Source organism: Microtus oregoni, unplaced genomic scaffold (assembly GCF_018167655.1).
Source record: "Microtus oregoni isolate MIOR12 unplaced genomic scaffold, Mior012 000042F_ref0000377, whole genome shotgun sequence".
Lineage (NCBI taxonomy): Eukaryota > Metazoa > Chordata > Mammalia > Rodentia > Cricetidae > Microtus > Microtus oregoni.
The window spans coordinates 13286277-13302135 of record NW_024543209.1 but is presented as its reverse complement, the minus strand read 5'-3'; the positions used below and the strand labels follow the sequence as shown (position 1 = coordinate 13302135).

The following is a 15859-nucleotide window of genomic DNA, read 5'->3' as shown; positions in this document are numbered from 1 at the left end:
GGAAAATCTGAAATGAGATTCTGCCAGAAAAGAAAGATCCGCAAAAAGAGATTAAAAAAATAAGGAAAATAGGGGCTATGGAGATGGCTCCGTGGTTAAGAGCATTTGTTGCTCTTCCAGAGGACTTGGGTTCATATCCCAGCACCCACATGGTGGTTCACAACCATTTGTAACTCCAGTTCCAGAGGTTCGGGTATCTTCTTCTGACCTCCACAGGCACTACACATACACCTGGTGTACCTACATGTAGGCAAAACACCCATATACATAAAATAAAATGAAATTTTAAAAAATCTTAGAAAAAAGATTCAGAAGAAACATAGTATTAACTTTAAAAAATAAAGAAAATAATCACAAGCAAAGTTTAAACTAAAAAGCACATAAGAACACATACACTAGACAAATACTGCAATGAAATAATTAGTATATGGGAAGACAGACAGACTGACAGGTGAGGGATGGAGTTCAATGAGAGCGAAAGACAGTGACAAGACATCACGTGGAATGTGCTCCAGGCCCTGTGCTGGATCCCCAAGATATGCATGCATGCATGTATGCATACATACATACACACACACACACACACACACATATATATATACATATATACACTCACATACGTACATACACACACTCACATATACATACATACATACATACATAAACAGATTTTTAAAAACTGGGCAAAGTAGACATTGGGTTTGAGGCAATGGTTACAGCCATCTCTAAGAAAAGGAAACAAATGAAGATGCTGTGTGATTTCCCCAACAGGCTAACTGTAAGTAGTTTTCATGTTGTGGAGTCGCAAGAGGTGGGAGTGCTCACATAGAATAGGAACCAGAGATCAGCTTTGAGAGCCCACCTCACTAGATCACAGAGACAGCACTGGCTAGAAAGAACTTCATCAAGGGAGCTGTGCGGGCTGGGCAAGGTGGAACACACCTATAATCACAGCACAGGAGGCAGACATGGTGCAGGGATCTCTGTGAGTTTGAAGCCAGCCCCACTACCTACACAGAGAGTTCCAGGACAGCCAGGGTTACACAGTGAGACTCTTGTCTCAAAAAAGAAGGAGGAGGAGGAAGAAGAGGAGGAGGAGAAGAAGGAGGAGGAAGAAAAGGAGGAGGAGAAGAAAGAATGCTTGGGCGGTCAACATAACATAGGGGTCCTCTTAAGCTAAGGAAATGCCAGGATTCAGAAAAAAAAAAAAGAAAGAGCTACTATCTAGTTTAGGACTAAAACAGAGATTGGGGAAAGATAGCAAGGTAAGGAATGTGTCAGGTGGTCTCAAGCCCCCTGAATATAGATTTAAGCCTGTTGACACACTGGAACCTTGGAGGTTTGCATATCTCTGGACCAGGTCCCCTGCTGAGCATCTGCTCTGGGGGTTGTGAAACAGGCTGTGGCCCCTTTGGGTCTTAAATGCAAACCTCAAGCATATCAGAGTCAGAAAGCCAAGGCGTCTGTGCCCTTTACTGACAACTTAATGATTCTGGAGCAAGTTGCTTAAGTTAATTCCCCGACTGCCAAGATTATCCGCTCCTCTGGCCCCTCTTCATCCTCCTAAGAAGAGAACAAACTGATCGATTGTTGTCCTTTTTTTCCCTGTCCCCAAGGACTAGTCGGGGATGGGCATCTGATGCAGGTCCATAACCAACCTGACTCCTTCTCTGTAGCAATGGGGTGATGGGATCCTCCAATTGTCACCACTGGGGAGATCCTTGCGAAGAGCAGCAGGGAGACAAGGAAATGCAGAGCCAGATGCGAGCAGGAGAGAACAGGTTGCAGGGACACAATGCAAATCCAGTCCAGGCACATCCAACTTTTGACGTCGTCACATGAATTGTCATCTACAAAGTTCACGCCTAGGAATTGCACAATCAGGTTACCAAGATGGTTATCATCAGGTTATCACGATGTCTTAGGAAAGTTTATGGTTTTGCATTGGTCTGCATTTATAGCTATCATGGGATATATACGTCTAGACTCTAAATCTTGCTGTTGAAAGGTCTGTTTCTGGGCTTTTCAACAATGTGAGCCAATCATCTCCCTTACTTCCTTTAGAACCAAGTTTAAAATTAATTTGGAACACAATAGTACCTGAACTGAATGTTATTGGAAACACTAAGTGACATTAAAATGGAGCAGGGAACACATGTTTACAAATACTAGCCATGCCTACTTTCTTATTTCTATGTACATTAACATCGTTTGGACCTCTGTACAGATTTTATGAATTGTTTTATACGGGGATTCACAAGGCTGAAGTGATACGTTAAAGGTCTCCCAAATTCTTCAATGACAACTGAGCTCTCTCTCCACTCTATAGTACAGACTAAATGGTAATAAGCCTGGCACATAGTAGGTGCTAAGTGTGAATTCTCTTTTCACAGTGTGAAAGTGTGAGATGCTAAAAGCGCGTGGTGCTGTTCTGCTTTGTGTTGTTATAATAAAATCTCCAAATCTTATTCTTTATAAAGGACAGAGGCTCATTTTACTCACACTTTTTCTATGTTTGTAACATTAGCACTTTCTGGGCTCTGGTGAGGGTCATGACTATGACATAACATAGTAGGCACAAAAGAGCCACCGAGGGGGAGAAAGGAGCAGGTGATATCTCATATCATCCACTGTCCAGGAGAGAACCTGTCCACAGAGAGCCACATTAACCCTTTCTCAGGATGGTGTCCATCCTTGGAAGTCACACTGCTTCACCATCATTACATTGCAGAATGAAGTCCCCATGCGATTACTGTTGGAAACAAACCACATTCAAACGGTGCCACACACCTGCTCAGTCAGAGAACTGAAAGAAGCTCTGGAGTTCAAAAGTAGCTTGCTAGATTCTATCTTTTTTAGGGGGAGTCTGTTCCTCAGAGCTGAATCTATGAATAACGTTGCTGCTGAATGTTGGCTGTCTTTCTGTCTTGACTTCCACAGGCTCACGTGTCTCAACTGGCCTGCCAGATATTAACCACCGACTCTGCCCAGGGATATCCCATGTATTCTTTCCTACTCCCTCTCCGACCCTTTGTCTTATGTTAGTTCCTGTACCCAACCAATTTCCTGGGAACACCTTTCATGTGGCCACAGAGACTCGTGTGTGTGTGTGTGTGTGTGTGTGTGTGTGTACTATGTGCCATCCCTTATCAGCAAATCCATTAGAGTAGATTCCTTCTCCTTGGTGACAAGATACATAAGTGACAGCAAACACATTTGTGTTGGAAGGGGAAAAAAAACCCCATCATTTTAGCTGTTAAATGTTTGAGACCAGCATGACCTGATATGAGCATTTCATTGCAGATCATTGAAACATGTAATGTTATGGATATGTTCTATCTACTAGCTTAAAATTAGGAAGGCCTCAAGATAAGAGGAAGAAATGTTTGGATCCGGAAATGGACAATGTCTACAGCTATACCTCCCTAAATACTGTATAACCAAATACTCCCGGTCACACCAGAAATGTGGGTTGAGAAGTTTTGAATTTTGTCTTCAGTTGCTTTAGAAAATGAGGCTTATTTTCAACAGAAAATACTTCATAAGCTTCTCTCCTTTCCTAGTGCTTGCTCCCTATTTATATTATTCTGTGGAAAGATGGTTTTCCCTCTACTCTTAATACAGAAAATTATACCTCCAAACTTGAGATTTCTCCCCACCAAAGCAAGCCATTTCTATAGCAGATACTATGTGGGTATCTACTAGTTCAACCCAGATATGACACTAACTTCCTGGAGACAGCATCATATCACACAATTGTAGTATCCACAAGTCTGCCCTGCACTGCAAATGCCAGCAGCAACCAATTATACTTCTGACCAACAGCTGTAAATTATGGCTCCCATTGTCCTCTCCTCAGATTTGACAGATTTCCTAGAGCTCAGGGAAGCACTTATATCTACTGGTTTATTATAAAAAGAAAGGATAAACGATGGATATCAGATAAAGGGATGCATAGCTCAGGACATGTGGGAAACGGTATAAGGTGTCCATGTTCTTGCTGGGCATACAACCTCTAGGAACCTGCATGCTAAGTCTCGTTGGTGAACCAGTGACTGCAGGAATACACCCAGCCAGGAGGATGTAGGACAGAGTGGCTAGGATCTAGGTGAAGGTGTAAGGATCCCGCTCCTTTTATGAGAACCTCAACAGGCTCCACCCTGTTCATCACAGTTGCTGACTACGATGGCAGTAGCCGTTATACTCAGAAAAGTAGGTCAGCGGCTACAACACCTGTGCATTTTTCAGTGCTCATTTCTTTATGGTTTAAAATTTAAAAACGAAGAAGTGATGTGAACTAGACTGAACCACCCCAACGTAATTTTTGTGGGTGTGAGACAATCAGAACATCTCAAAAGAAACAAACAGAGAGGGCAGTTAGGAAGCAGAGGCAAGAGGGAATCGTTTCCACGGGAATACAGGACTTTGCAGAGCCTGTAGAATACGAGGAAACTGCTGACACGCTCAGAGGAAATCGCCCTCCTAGGAGCCTTCTAGCAGCTTTCCCTAGCAGAAAGGTGGGACGCTAACTAAGACACCAGGCCGGGTGGAAGGGCACCCTGAGGGGAGTCTTACTTGAGACGGTTGTTTCAGGGTCACTCGTGCTCCCCAGCTTTCCCTAACTCCCGCTAATTTTCACTGTTGGATTCTGAGAAAACATTTCTCTCACACTGGCCGTGCAAGAGAATCCTTTAATCCCAACACTTGGGAGGCAGAGGCAGATGGATTTCTGTGAGTTCAAGGCTAGTCTGGTCTACAAAGCAAGCTCCCCAGCACTGTTACACAGAGAAAATCTGTCTTGAAAACCAAATATATATATATAATAATTAAAAATTCTCTTGCAAATATAATTGCATTAGCACACATGCACACTAGGGACATTTGAGCAGAATCAAGGCAAACTCATCTTCAGTTTTTTTTTTTTTTTTTTTTTTGAAGTGAACTCCACAGATAAAGCAAGGATTTTAGCTCAAACTGCTGTTAGTCTAACAAAACCTTAGCACTCTTTAGGCTGATGTAGCTGGGTAGGCCAATATGGAGCCCTCTGAGGGTTTGGTATCTTGCCTCAACATAACTGAAATCCCCCATTCTTAATCCCAACCTCTAGACCTTGCAGCAGAGGGTGAATACCCTCTGCAAGGCACACTAGGGAGGCACGGAACACTATCAGAATTGAAACAAGTACTGCAACCACTGCCCATCTCACCAGCAATACCCCCCACCAACACGCATACACAGCAGATCCCATTACACAATGGCCACCTACCAAAGGAAACTAGTGGTTGAAAAATAGTATCTCTTCATCCAAGGATCTGAACATTTTTCACATCTTTGAGTTGACAGAGCATCTGCTTGAACGGTCAGGTTGGCATCTAACCTACCCATCGTGCCAACATGAACTGTGTGCAGTCAAAGGGATAGCTGGCTGGCTCCTGCCTGTCCTTTTCTTACAAGGGAGGAGAGACGCACGCTTCCAGAATGCCACAAGGTGCTCAGCAGTCATTCCTCCCCTTTTCCAAAGTTACTGTCATAAGTCTGACAGGTTGTTGGAAATGCCTGGCCAAGGACAGGCCCAGGGGACTTTGGCAGCTGCCCCAAGTGTTCGGGGCGTTTAAAACCAATGCCACGCTTCAAGGAGGTTGTTAGAAGCTTTACACCAGCTCAGCCAGGACTGACACCTGCCGGTTTGCCATTAAATATAGAAAGTTGGAGCTAAAGGTCCTGACCCATTTAACCCTGCTCACTGTCAGGTGTCTGTGATCTATACTTATACAATGAACGGCTGCTCTTTTCCATTTATGGAGCCTAGTAGTGGGGTGGACTTTTAAAAAAAAAAAAAACACTATTCAAAATGACACTGCTCACACTTCCCCTTGGAACTGCTTCCAAATATATTTCAACTTTTTATTAAAATAAAAATTCTGTATGCCCTCCTTTTAAAACAATAGACCTATACAGAAGGAAAAAAAAATAAAAAGGCCAGATATAAAGTATTTTTTCTAGGTTTGAATTCATCTAAGAGTAGAAAAACCCTAAATATGGTATTCTTGACTTATTTTCTTTTCTAGAGGAGCAGATAAATACATTCTGCACACTTGGTTCTTACTTATTGTCTGCTTCTCATCCTCAAGTGAGAAACTGACGGGCCCAGATAAGCATGGAATATCAGAGCCATTTTAAGAAGTTACAGTAACTTCTGTGGAAGAATCGTAACTGAGACCGTGGATGGCTGAACTCCCATAACTCCTTTCGCTCCAGCCTAGATCAGGCTTGAGTGCACAGTTCGGGTCCCGGGCCTTCGTGATAAGAGTGTTATAAACTTTGCTTTGAAAATTCTTATGGTTTGCCTTTTTAAAGGAAAACTCCCCAACTACTCCAAATTCGTATTTCCAAATAAACTGAAATGAAGGCTAGTCCAAAATTTGTAAAACTGTGGACATTATGGCTGGGAAAACCTGAGAATGAACCTGTTAAATATCTAACGTATGTTCCTGAGGGCCCATAACTTCATTACCTTAAAAAGCCAGGAAATCCCACTTATAGAAATAATTTTCTTGTGTGTACAATGATACAGGCACGAAATTTTTCATTGTAGCATTATGTGAAAAAAGTCTAAATGACTTGAATGTCCACTGGTAAGAGCAGGCCAGATAAAACACAGCATAACTACATGGGGAATACCCATTTCCTGAACACGGCTGTTGGGCTCAGTGGCGTAATGCTTGCCGAGTGTGTGTAAGAAGGCACCAGGTTTGATTCCCAGCACCATGAAAATAATATAACTTGGGGATTATTACCAATTAGCAACATTATTAATAATGACACCCTCCAGAGAGGAAGGCTTGATCAAAAACCACGGGAGGAGAGGAAACTAACTTTCTATTCTCCTTTAGATGCCGCACTCTGTGCCTCTAAGTAACTGCTCAAATAAAACTTCATAAAGGAAATAAAGGCCTGGTGAGGTATCTACATGAAAACACACTTTGTGTGCACTCCTGTAGCAAACAAGTCATGTACCAAAGGGCATTTTAAAATTCAGGTTGCTCTCTCTTGTTGGATTGAGTAAAGTCATTCTTGGTTCAAGATATATTAACTCATGCCATACCCAAAGAGGCGATGTCTCTGGGCTTTCATTATTTTCTAACAGAAGAAAGTACTATGTGTTGAGAAAGGAGGATTTAAGTTGATAATAAAGAACTTACTAAAGAGAAAGAAAAAAAGACACCATTAGGACACAAAGGTTTATGTGGTTTTAGCCATTACAACAGGAGTTCAGAAAGATCTCGAGTGTTACATTGATGTTATCAATATTACAAAAAGAGAAAAAAAGTGACAGGCAACAGTGAAGAGCACCAGAGACCCAGCACAAACCTAAGACCATCTTTCTTCCTTCAACTGCCAAGGTATTTTCACAGATAAGCCCCCCTCCCCCTGCTTTCATCTCAGCTTTCCCTAACCTTCTTGGCCTGGGGAACTCAAGCCTCATCCTCGCCCTCCTCCTCCTCGAACTCGCCCTGCTCATCTGCAGTGGCATCCTGGTACTGCTGGTACTCAGACACCAGGTCGTTCATGTTGCTCTCTGCCTCGGTGAACTCCATCTCGTCCATGCCTTCGCCCGTGTACCAGTGCAGGAAAGCCTTGCGCCGGAACATGGCAGTGAACTGCTCCGAGATGCGCTTGAACAGCTCCTGGATGGCGGTGCTGTTGCCAATGAAGGTGGCAGACATCTTGAGGCCCCGGGGAGGGATGTCACACACGGCCGTCTTGACGTTGTTGGGGATCCACTCCACGAAGTAGCTGCTGTTCTTGTTCTGCACATTGAGCATCTGCTCGTCCACCTCCTTCATGGACATGCGGCCCCGGAAGATGGCAGCCACGGTCAGGTAGCGCCCATGGCGCGGGTCACAGGCGGCCATCATATTCTTGGAGTCGAACATCTGCTGAGTGAGCTCAGGCACTGTCAGGGCCCGGTACTGCTGGCTGCCCCTGCTGGTCAGGGGTGCGAAGCCTGGCATGAAGAAGTGCAGGCGTGGGAAGGGCACCATGTTCACAGCCAGCTTGCGCAGATCTGCATTCAGCTGGCCTGGGAAGCGCAGGCAGGTGGTCACCCCGCTCATGGTGGCTGATACCAGGTGGTTGAGGTCGCCATATGTGGGTGTGGTCAGCTTGAGGGTGCGGAAACAGATGTCATACAGGGCCTCGTTGTCGATGCAGTAGGTTTCATCTGTGTTCTCCACCAGCTGGTGCACGGAGAGGGTGGCATTGTAGGGCTCCACCACAGTGTCAGAGACCTTGGGTGAGGGCATGACGCTGAAGGTGTTCATGATGCGGTCTGGGTACTCCTCTCGGATCTTGCTGATGAGCAGGGTCCCCATGCCTGAGCCTGTGCCTCCCCCCAGTGAGTGGGTCAGCTGGAAGCCCTGGAGACAGTCACAGCTTTCAGACTCCTTCCTCACTACATCCAGGACGGAGTCCACCAGCTCAGCACCCTCTGTGTAGTGGCCCTTTGCCCAGTTATTTCCTGCACCACTCTGGCCTGTCAGAGCAAAAGAGGTTTAAGTCAGTCAACCATGATTGGGTAAATTCTTCTTTTTTAAATCACCCGTCAGATATAGTTATTTCAAGTTATCACCAAATGACCAACAAATATTAAACAATGAACTATTTGTCTCTAAGCCTAAACTGAGGCTTAGCCAGCACACACCTGGATGCTATTTATGCTCTCAATCTGTCAATCACAGTTCTCCACCCCTTATGCCAGTTATAATTGGCACCTTGTGCTCTTCTGTCTTCTACATACTCACCGAACACGAAGTTGTCTGGCCTGAAAATCTGCCCAAATGGTCCAGACCTGACTGAGTCCATTGTGCCCGGCTCTAGGTCCACCAGGATGGCCCTAGGTACATATTTATTACCTGCAGGGAAACAAGAGCTGGTTTAGTCCTTCAGGCAGTAATCTCTGCGGAGAAGGGCTTGGTACCACCTCTTTCCTGATTGGTGCTACCCCCAAACAAAGAAAGGCTTTCAAAGGATTTGGTTGGCACAGAAGAGGCTACCCCACCCAAGAGTGGCCATCCTAAAGTAGACATCTTCTAGGGCCACATAAGAGCAGGGCAGAGGGGTGCCAAAATTGAACGTGGGGTGTTAAAAATAATTACCAGTGGCTTCATTGTAGTAGACATTGATTCTTTCCAGTTGCAAATCACTGTCTCCATGGTAACTGCCAGTGGGGTCGATACCATGCTCATCACTGATGACCTCCCAAAACTGAGACATAAAAAGTCTGCATTTAGCTATGCACGACCCCACCCCGAATCGCAATGAGAAGCCCCCCCACCCCAGTTTTAATAACCCGACATTGCAGAAGCTTTAATGAGTGGCGTGACCCGGGCACAGCCTTAGGGCTTACATTGTACAAGATCAGAAAGTTGAAACTGGGCGGTTTCTCAGGCGAACAGCTGCTCTCGGCAGGAGGTTGGGATGGGGGTGGGGGTGAAAAAACCAGCCCCAGCCTGGGATTGCGGGTCACAGCCGCCACTGGCGGCCGGAGACAAACGCGCTGGGACTCCAGGAGCGGAAAGGGGGCAGGCGGGGAGAGTGAGGCCAGGGAACTGTAGGAGGATATTTTAAATTCAAAGCACGTCTAACCAGACAATCGCTCTCCTCCCCTCCCCCGCAGCTCACTTGGTGTTCAAGCGAGTAAAATCAATTCTCCTTGCGTCCCGGCCCCTCCCAAAGACTGGCGCGCCCACCGACACACCCGCTCCTTCTTCAGGCACGCGTGGTGATCAGGGAGAGAAAAGGAAGAAGGAGCAGCCCAAATTCCGAACAATTCCGGGAAAATCGAATGAGATCCCCAAGCTTTAAGGTCGCCTCTGAGCCTACGCCCCATTCGATTGCACAAAGCAAGTCAAGTACGCCCTTGGCGAGACCTGGGTTCACCTAGGACCACCTCGCTCTCTGGTGCCCGAGTATCCCGAGGAGAGCTGTGCTACCGTTCCTCCCCCACCCCCTAAACAGCGAGCCCACCTTAGCACCGATCTGGTTGCCGCACTGGCCCGCCTGGATGTGCACGATCTCTCGCATGGTGCCTCTTAAGCTTCTTGCTGACTTGGATGTGTGTCAGTGGGTCTGATGGTCCTCCCCTTCCACACCCACTGCAGGGCCACCTGAAACTTACTCCGGAACGACGGGCTGAGGGCGAAGGCTGGGTGGGTTCGGTCTTTTATGCAGGGAGGGTGGGGCGGACCAAACAGACCGCGCCCCCCAGCCAAAGCCCCCCAGTCCCGTTCTCGCTGGCGCTCTCCAGGCCGAGTTGACGTAATGCTCTGAGCCCCAGGGACGGTCCAGGGGGCTGGACTATGGGCTTGTGGCCAATCAGCGCGGGTGTGAAGACCTTGCGAGGGGTAGGGGTTCCTGGGAGAAGCTGGGGCGTGATCATTGTCTTGGACTTGAGAAGGGGGGAAACTGAGTTGGGAGAACTGAGAACTGGGAATGTGAATCCGGCCCGAGAGTGGCGAAGCGGGGTAATTAGTACCATAGACTAGGGATTGAGAGAGGGTTGGTAATGGGTAGGGAAGAGATGGCAATTCCAGCAGGTGCAGTCCGGTGTTGAGAGTGCGCACAGGATTTAAGCTAACTACTTGGCATTACCCGAGCAATACCTCTTCTAACACTGGGCAGGCTTTGCCTAGCTAATGCACCTGTCGAAAGTACTGCCTCTTTCCTCATTCCTGGAGGTCAACGACTATCCAAACGCATACGCCAATTACATAGAATTTTAGGAAAAGACAGGTGATCCCAGGAAGTCCAGTGTAATTGGTAAAACAAAGGTCCAAAGATTCTGACTTGGGACACTATAGGGCATCAGAGCGCGTTCTTCTCCGCCCATAACATCAGCTGTCCTTGCCTTTGTCTTTGTCGACTCTGTTCCTTCGCTGCAGTAGCAGCGTTCAGGGGTAAAGAAGGACCTCTGAGCCCAGCCTTGCTTGACCCACTCCAAGAATATACAGCGCTCAGCCTCACACCAACGACTCCTTCCACCCTGTGATTGGCTTTTGTTCCTCCCAAGTGATGGAGTGGGTGTGGCAGGCCGCGCTGACTGAACTGTGCTGCCGGCAGACCGAGGGTGGAGTTCTGGGGGCGGGCCTGTCGGGGAAACAAAGAGTTCACAAAAGCGTGGGATGTGTTCCACAACTGAGTATTTAAAAACCAGCCAGGCGCTGTCCTTCCCAGCGTTAGGTTCCTCTGTTGTAAGGAAAGGGGGTTGGATCCGAGAACCGTCATTGCCTAGAGCATTTTTATCTTCCTTTGCAGCGACCACGAGGTCCCAGCCTTGATGCTGCGGATGAAGAGTGGGGACACGCCTAAAAACTGCAGCATCGTGAGCTAGCCAGGGACCACCGCAGACCCTGGCGCACTGACATCGGCGCGTGCGCAGACGCGGTGCACCCACAATCCCTTAAACCCGCATTTTCTAGGTATTAGAGGAAGAAAATGATTCCTTTGTTACTATCTGGGAGAGTGTGTGAGATAAACCTGAGTTCTTCTGAGGGAGGAACGAAGAGAGTATGGAGCCTGTTCCCTGCTACCCCAGGTTGGAGGTGGTTTAGGAGGTGATGTGACCCTTTTCATTCTCTGGGGAGAGAGGCCCAAGTGACTCAGGGTCTCTCTATAGGGTAGAGCTCGCAGCTGTTGAGCGAGGGAGGGCCTGCTAGAACCATCCGCAAGCTGTCATCGCCTCTCCTTTCCGCAGGGGGAGGGGGGTGTAGGAAGGGCTTTAAACTCAATTCTAATGTACAGCGAGAAGCAACCAGAACAAAGGCCATTCTGCCTGCATTGCCAGTGTGCCCAGACTGGAGCCAGGTCAGGGGTGCGGTTGAGAAGAGAGGCAAAACAACAGAAGGTGTGCCCACATGGCCACTAGCATGGTTCCAAGGACCCAGACCCTGACCCCAGATTTTCCCACCAAATCATCCTATAGACGTTGAATACTTCCCAAGGTCACACAACGAGTTAATGACAGGGCTCCCGACAGTCTCCCGGGCGCCCGGGTTTTCAGGGAAGGTGACTACACGCACAGCCAATAGGGCTACTGCAGATGTAGACCTAGAGGTGGTGGCTGCGGTGGTGTTGAGCTACCCTGAATAAAACACAGAGAGGGTGTCACCCACAATGCCATAGTAGATGCCGCTGTGCAGCGGTCCCGCCTAGCTGCGCCAGTCAAGGAGCAATCCCGAGCTCAGGGGCCTCTGGGGGCTCAACTCTAAACTGGGGTAATCTGAGCCTGCCTCTCTCACCTAATGGATTCCTCGCTCAGCTTCTGTTTCACAGCCAGATCTTTGCAAAGTAGCTGGTTAAAAACTCGTGTTTACGATTATACAGACGAAAGGGCAGTTTCTTTAGGATTTCTCCTAGCGGAAGCGGTTTGAAGCAGCGTGACTAGAAATCCTCAAAGCTGGAGGACCCTGAGTGAGGAGCCAGCTTTTTGGTTCAAAATCAGCTTTTCTTTCGTGTGGTTTGCCTCATTGTTCCCATCCAACTTGTCATTGGGATTATGGTGTTGCACATTGTAAATTTTTGCAACGAACTGTATTTTTTTTTGTGTGTGAAATATTGACAGCAGCCTCTTCTTTTCACAATGGCTTTCTATTCATCTGCGAACTTAGAAAAAGAAAAAAGAAAAGAAAAACAGAAAGAAAGAAAGAAAGAAAGAAAGAAAGCCTTGTTTTGCTTAACCCAAAGGAAGAGCTATTCGCAAGCAAAATTAGGCAGGTCCCCAGTATTTGTTTTTTTGCCTATTTATTAGATTCCTCTCTCTTTGTCACATATCAAGCATAAAGACTTTAGGGCAATGTATTTCATTCGATATCTCTTACACACCGATTAGTTTTAATGACGCAAAATAACGCTTAAGAGACAGGTGCAGAAGCATCTCCGTGCAAAATCAAATCCAGCATTTGTTTTACAGAGGGAGGACCCCAAACTGTTACAATGATAGGCGCTTTTAGTCAAATTATTTTTTACGGGCAAATCCTCAACTGTGCATTTATTGTACACAAAGGGTCATTGTTTTAAGTAACTCAAGAAGTCAGATAGAAAGGAGACGTTACATAAATAATACATAGTAAAATTTGAAAGTGTTTTCTTAATGCACAGTGTATTTTGATCCATCTATTGAAATCATGAGACATTTAGCTCAGGATTTTTTGCTCATAGCTAGCCTGCATTCACCACCCCCACAGCCTAATCTATGTAGCCTAGATGCAGGCGGTTTCCTAGGCAACACACATTTTGCCAGTGAATGAAAAGGAATTGAAAGAAAGACTGTAAAGGCTGCAGATTCCTGGTTATTTCCCTCCCCCCACCCCACCCCCTCCACCCTTCTCATTGCTCTCTGGTTAGAAATATTGGGAGGTTATCAATCCTAACATTTATGTAAAATACCCAGGGAACTGGACCTAAAAAGGGGCCGATGCTGTGAAAACACTCCTGGGCTCTACCATCTTGGTTCAGCATTCACTTCCCGATTCTTTCCTTCCTTCCCTTCCGACTTGGAGATGAGAAACTATTGTGCTGGCACAGCAGCACTGGCCAGTGCTCTAGAATTTAGGCGCCACCTGGGTGGGGGCTTCAGAGCCCCCGTCCTCCTGCTGCCGTAGGGTTCTGTAGGGATCAGCCACTCAGGCAGCAGAAGACTGGGATCCGCAGAGATCCGCAGAGAACAAGTCTGCATCTTGAATGCAGCAAATGCAGCCCAGCACAGGCACCTTAGCTCTTTGTTCCTCATGGAGGCTGGGTGTTTTCCCATGGATTTAAAAGGCCAGCATCCAGTCAGCAAGCCTTTCACAAGGAAGGTTGCCTCCCTTGTCACACAAATCAGCAGGAGGAGGGGAACCCCTGATTTTCCAGGGCATCAGCTCTTTTTCATGTGCTGTCTCCCTTCCCTCCATCCTTAGCAAAAATTTTAAGATCCTCAGACCTTCACAGGGAAGCCCAGAAAAGTTCACAGTGCAGTCGGGTTAGCTGTGTTGCATAGGACAGAGCCATCCTGGCACGAAAACGAAAGCAGAAGTGCTCAGATGAAGCATGCTGGAAGAACTCGGACAGCCTGCCCTTGTAAGGTGCTGTCTGGGAAAGCCATCGCTGTGAAAATGGATCCCTTTTTAAAACAGAGTGCATCGCAGAAGATAGTAATGGGAGAGCCATTTTAAGTTAAGGAGGCAGATTGCTGTAGTAACGATGTGACAGTGGGCTGCCTCCCACATTGTTCCACTAGCAACTGCTGCTTGGCAGTGTCTCCAGAGCTCGTCTTCTCTCCAAAATCCACTACAGACCTTTGCTTGTTGTTTAAATAAAATGAGAACACACATACGCACTCACCCCTCTGCCTTTTGCCCTAATGAGCATGTGCGAGGAGGACCTCTTAGCAAGTCAGTCTTTACTTCATCTCCCAGTCGGTGGCCACTAATAGATAGTCACAGCATTTTTGTTTTTTAATTTCCGCTGAGAGGATGTCTGAAAGAATTTGCTGCTCCTTTCAAAGTAACCTATCAAAAAGGAAACTTACCAGAAGGTTTAGTCTGGTATGCAGATTCTAAAGAATTAGCTGGGTGTGGTGTGATGCTTTTAGTCAAAAGTGTGCCAAAAAGCAAAAAGAGAATTGAAGACAGGATCCCTAGGAATTGTCTGTCCACCCACGTTCATGGTAGGTAGTTCATAAGAACCAAAAGAGGTGAGCATTGCAAGTGACCATGGATGGGTAACTAGATAAACAATGTGGTCTGTAGGTATATTTGATGAAATATATACACCTAGTCTTTTTATAAAATATATTTATACTTTATAAAAACATAGTCACCTAGACTTTTAAAAGAAGAAATTCTGATACAAGGGCTAATGATGAGGCCATTTGAAATTAGCCCATGACAATAAGACAAAGCCATACAGTTTCATGCATAGGTACAGAAGAGTCAAAGACAAGGAAACAGAATTGGGGTCACCGGGAGCTGCAGAAGGGGGAGTTGGGAGGTTACTTGTCGAGCAAAGAGTTTCAGTTTTGCAAGAAAGTCACAACACCATGAATGTAAAACCACTCCCTCGAAACCCATTCCAAGAGGCCACCTTATGGGACACTGAAACAGGACAGAAAAGTGTCATGGATCAAAGTTTGCCGTGTGAATAATTTCCAGCGAGAGATCATGGGGTGTGGCTTGGGCTAAAATTCTACTGGAAAAACTAAAGGAAAAACTATGAAACAAAGCGTTGTGACACTCAGTGACCTCTGTGGAGAGAAAGGCCATGATTTTATAAAAGAAGCAAATCCATAAGCCAGCAGAATAGGAGAAGACATGTTCGAAACAGTCAGCCGCGGAGGAAGTGTGGACTTAGAAGCAGAGGCATGAGGAAATGGGATAAGTTATGGCCAACAGAGAGTCACCGCAAGCCCAGATTGTGCCTCATGGCACGAAAGCTCGTGACAGCTGCTCTACTGTTCTCACTGCAGCAGACGTGGAACATGCCAGCCTGGGGGTGAGGATGCGGGGAGTGGAGGAAGCTTTGAGAGCATGCATGGATGTGTGTAGACATGAGATGGCCATGCCAAAGATCCCAATGCCTCGGTCCCATGGGAATGGCAAAGCCTTACCTGGGTGAGGCTCAGGAAAATGCCAGCACTTTCCCTCTTAGTCCATGTGTGGATGTTGGCAGTGTGTGCTGAAAATGTCTACTGCACTTTGCCCACCTCCCCCTCCCAGTGTTTAAGGCCTGATGACTGCTCCCCTAGAGAGACTACCTACAGAAATCGGAAGATCCCATCTTCGTGATTCAGCTGTGTACCGTAAGCCTGCCTCCATATTCA

At 46.7% G+C, this 15859-nt stretch overlaps 1 protein-coding gene across 2 annotated transcripts; it reads right to left on the bottom strand.

Annotated features, from left to right (window-relative positions):
- Positions 1-7215: 7215 nt before the first annotated feature.
- LOC121433980 (tubulin beta-2B chain) lies at positions 7216-10231 on the bottom strand. Of its 2 annotated transcripts, none has more exons than XM_041632655.1 (4): positions 10030-10231; positions 9159-9267; positions 8805-8915; positions 7216-8536 (listed from the first exon to the last, which is right to left on the bottom strand). In XM_041632655.1, exons 1-4 carry the CDS (start codon positions 10084-10086, stop codon positions 7476-7478), a joined length of 1338 nt encoding a protein of 445 aa, XP_041488589.1. In that variant the 5' UTR covers positions 10087-10231; the 3' UTR covers positions 7216-7475. The 2 variants fall into 2 exon arrangements, with proteins under 2 accessions (XP_041488589.1, XP_041488590.1); XM_041632656.1 differs by lacking the exon at positions 10030-10231 and adding an exon at positions 9410-9553 and having other exon boundaries at positions 7217-8536.
- Between the last annotated feature and the right edge of the window lie 5628 nt (positions 10232-15859).

Excerpts from the sequence above, each read along its gene's own strand:
- LOC121433980 (XM_041632655.1), bottom strand. The coding sequence starts at position 10,086 with ATGCGAGAGATCGTGCACATCCAGGCGGGCCAGTGCGGCAACCAGATC. Across the intron at positions 9,268-10,029 it reads GCAACCAGATCGGTGCTAAG|TTTTGGGAGGTCATCAGTGA; the intron begins GTGGGCTCGCTG and ends TTTATGTCTCAG. Across the intron at positions 8,916-9,158 it reads CTACTACAATGAAGCCACTG|GTAATAAATATGTACCTAGG; the intron begins GTAATTATTTTT and ends GTTTCCCTGCAG.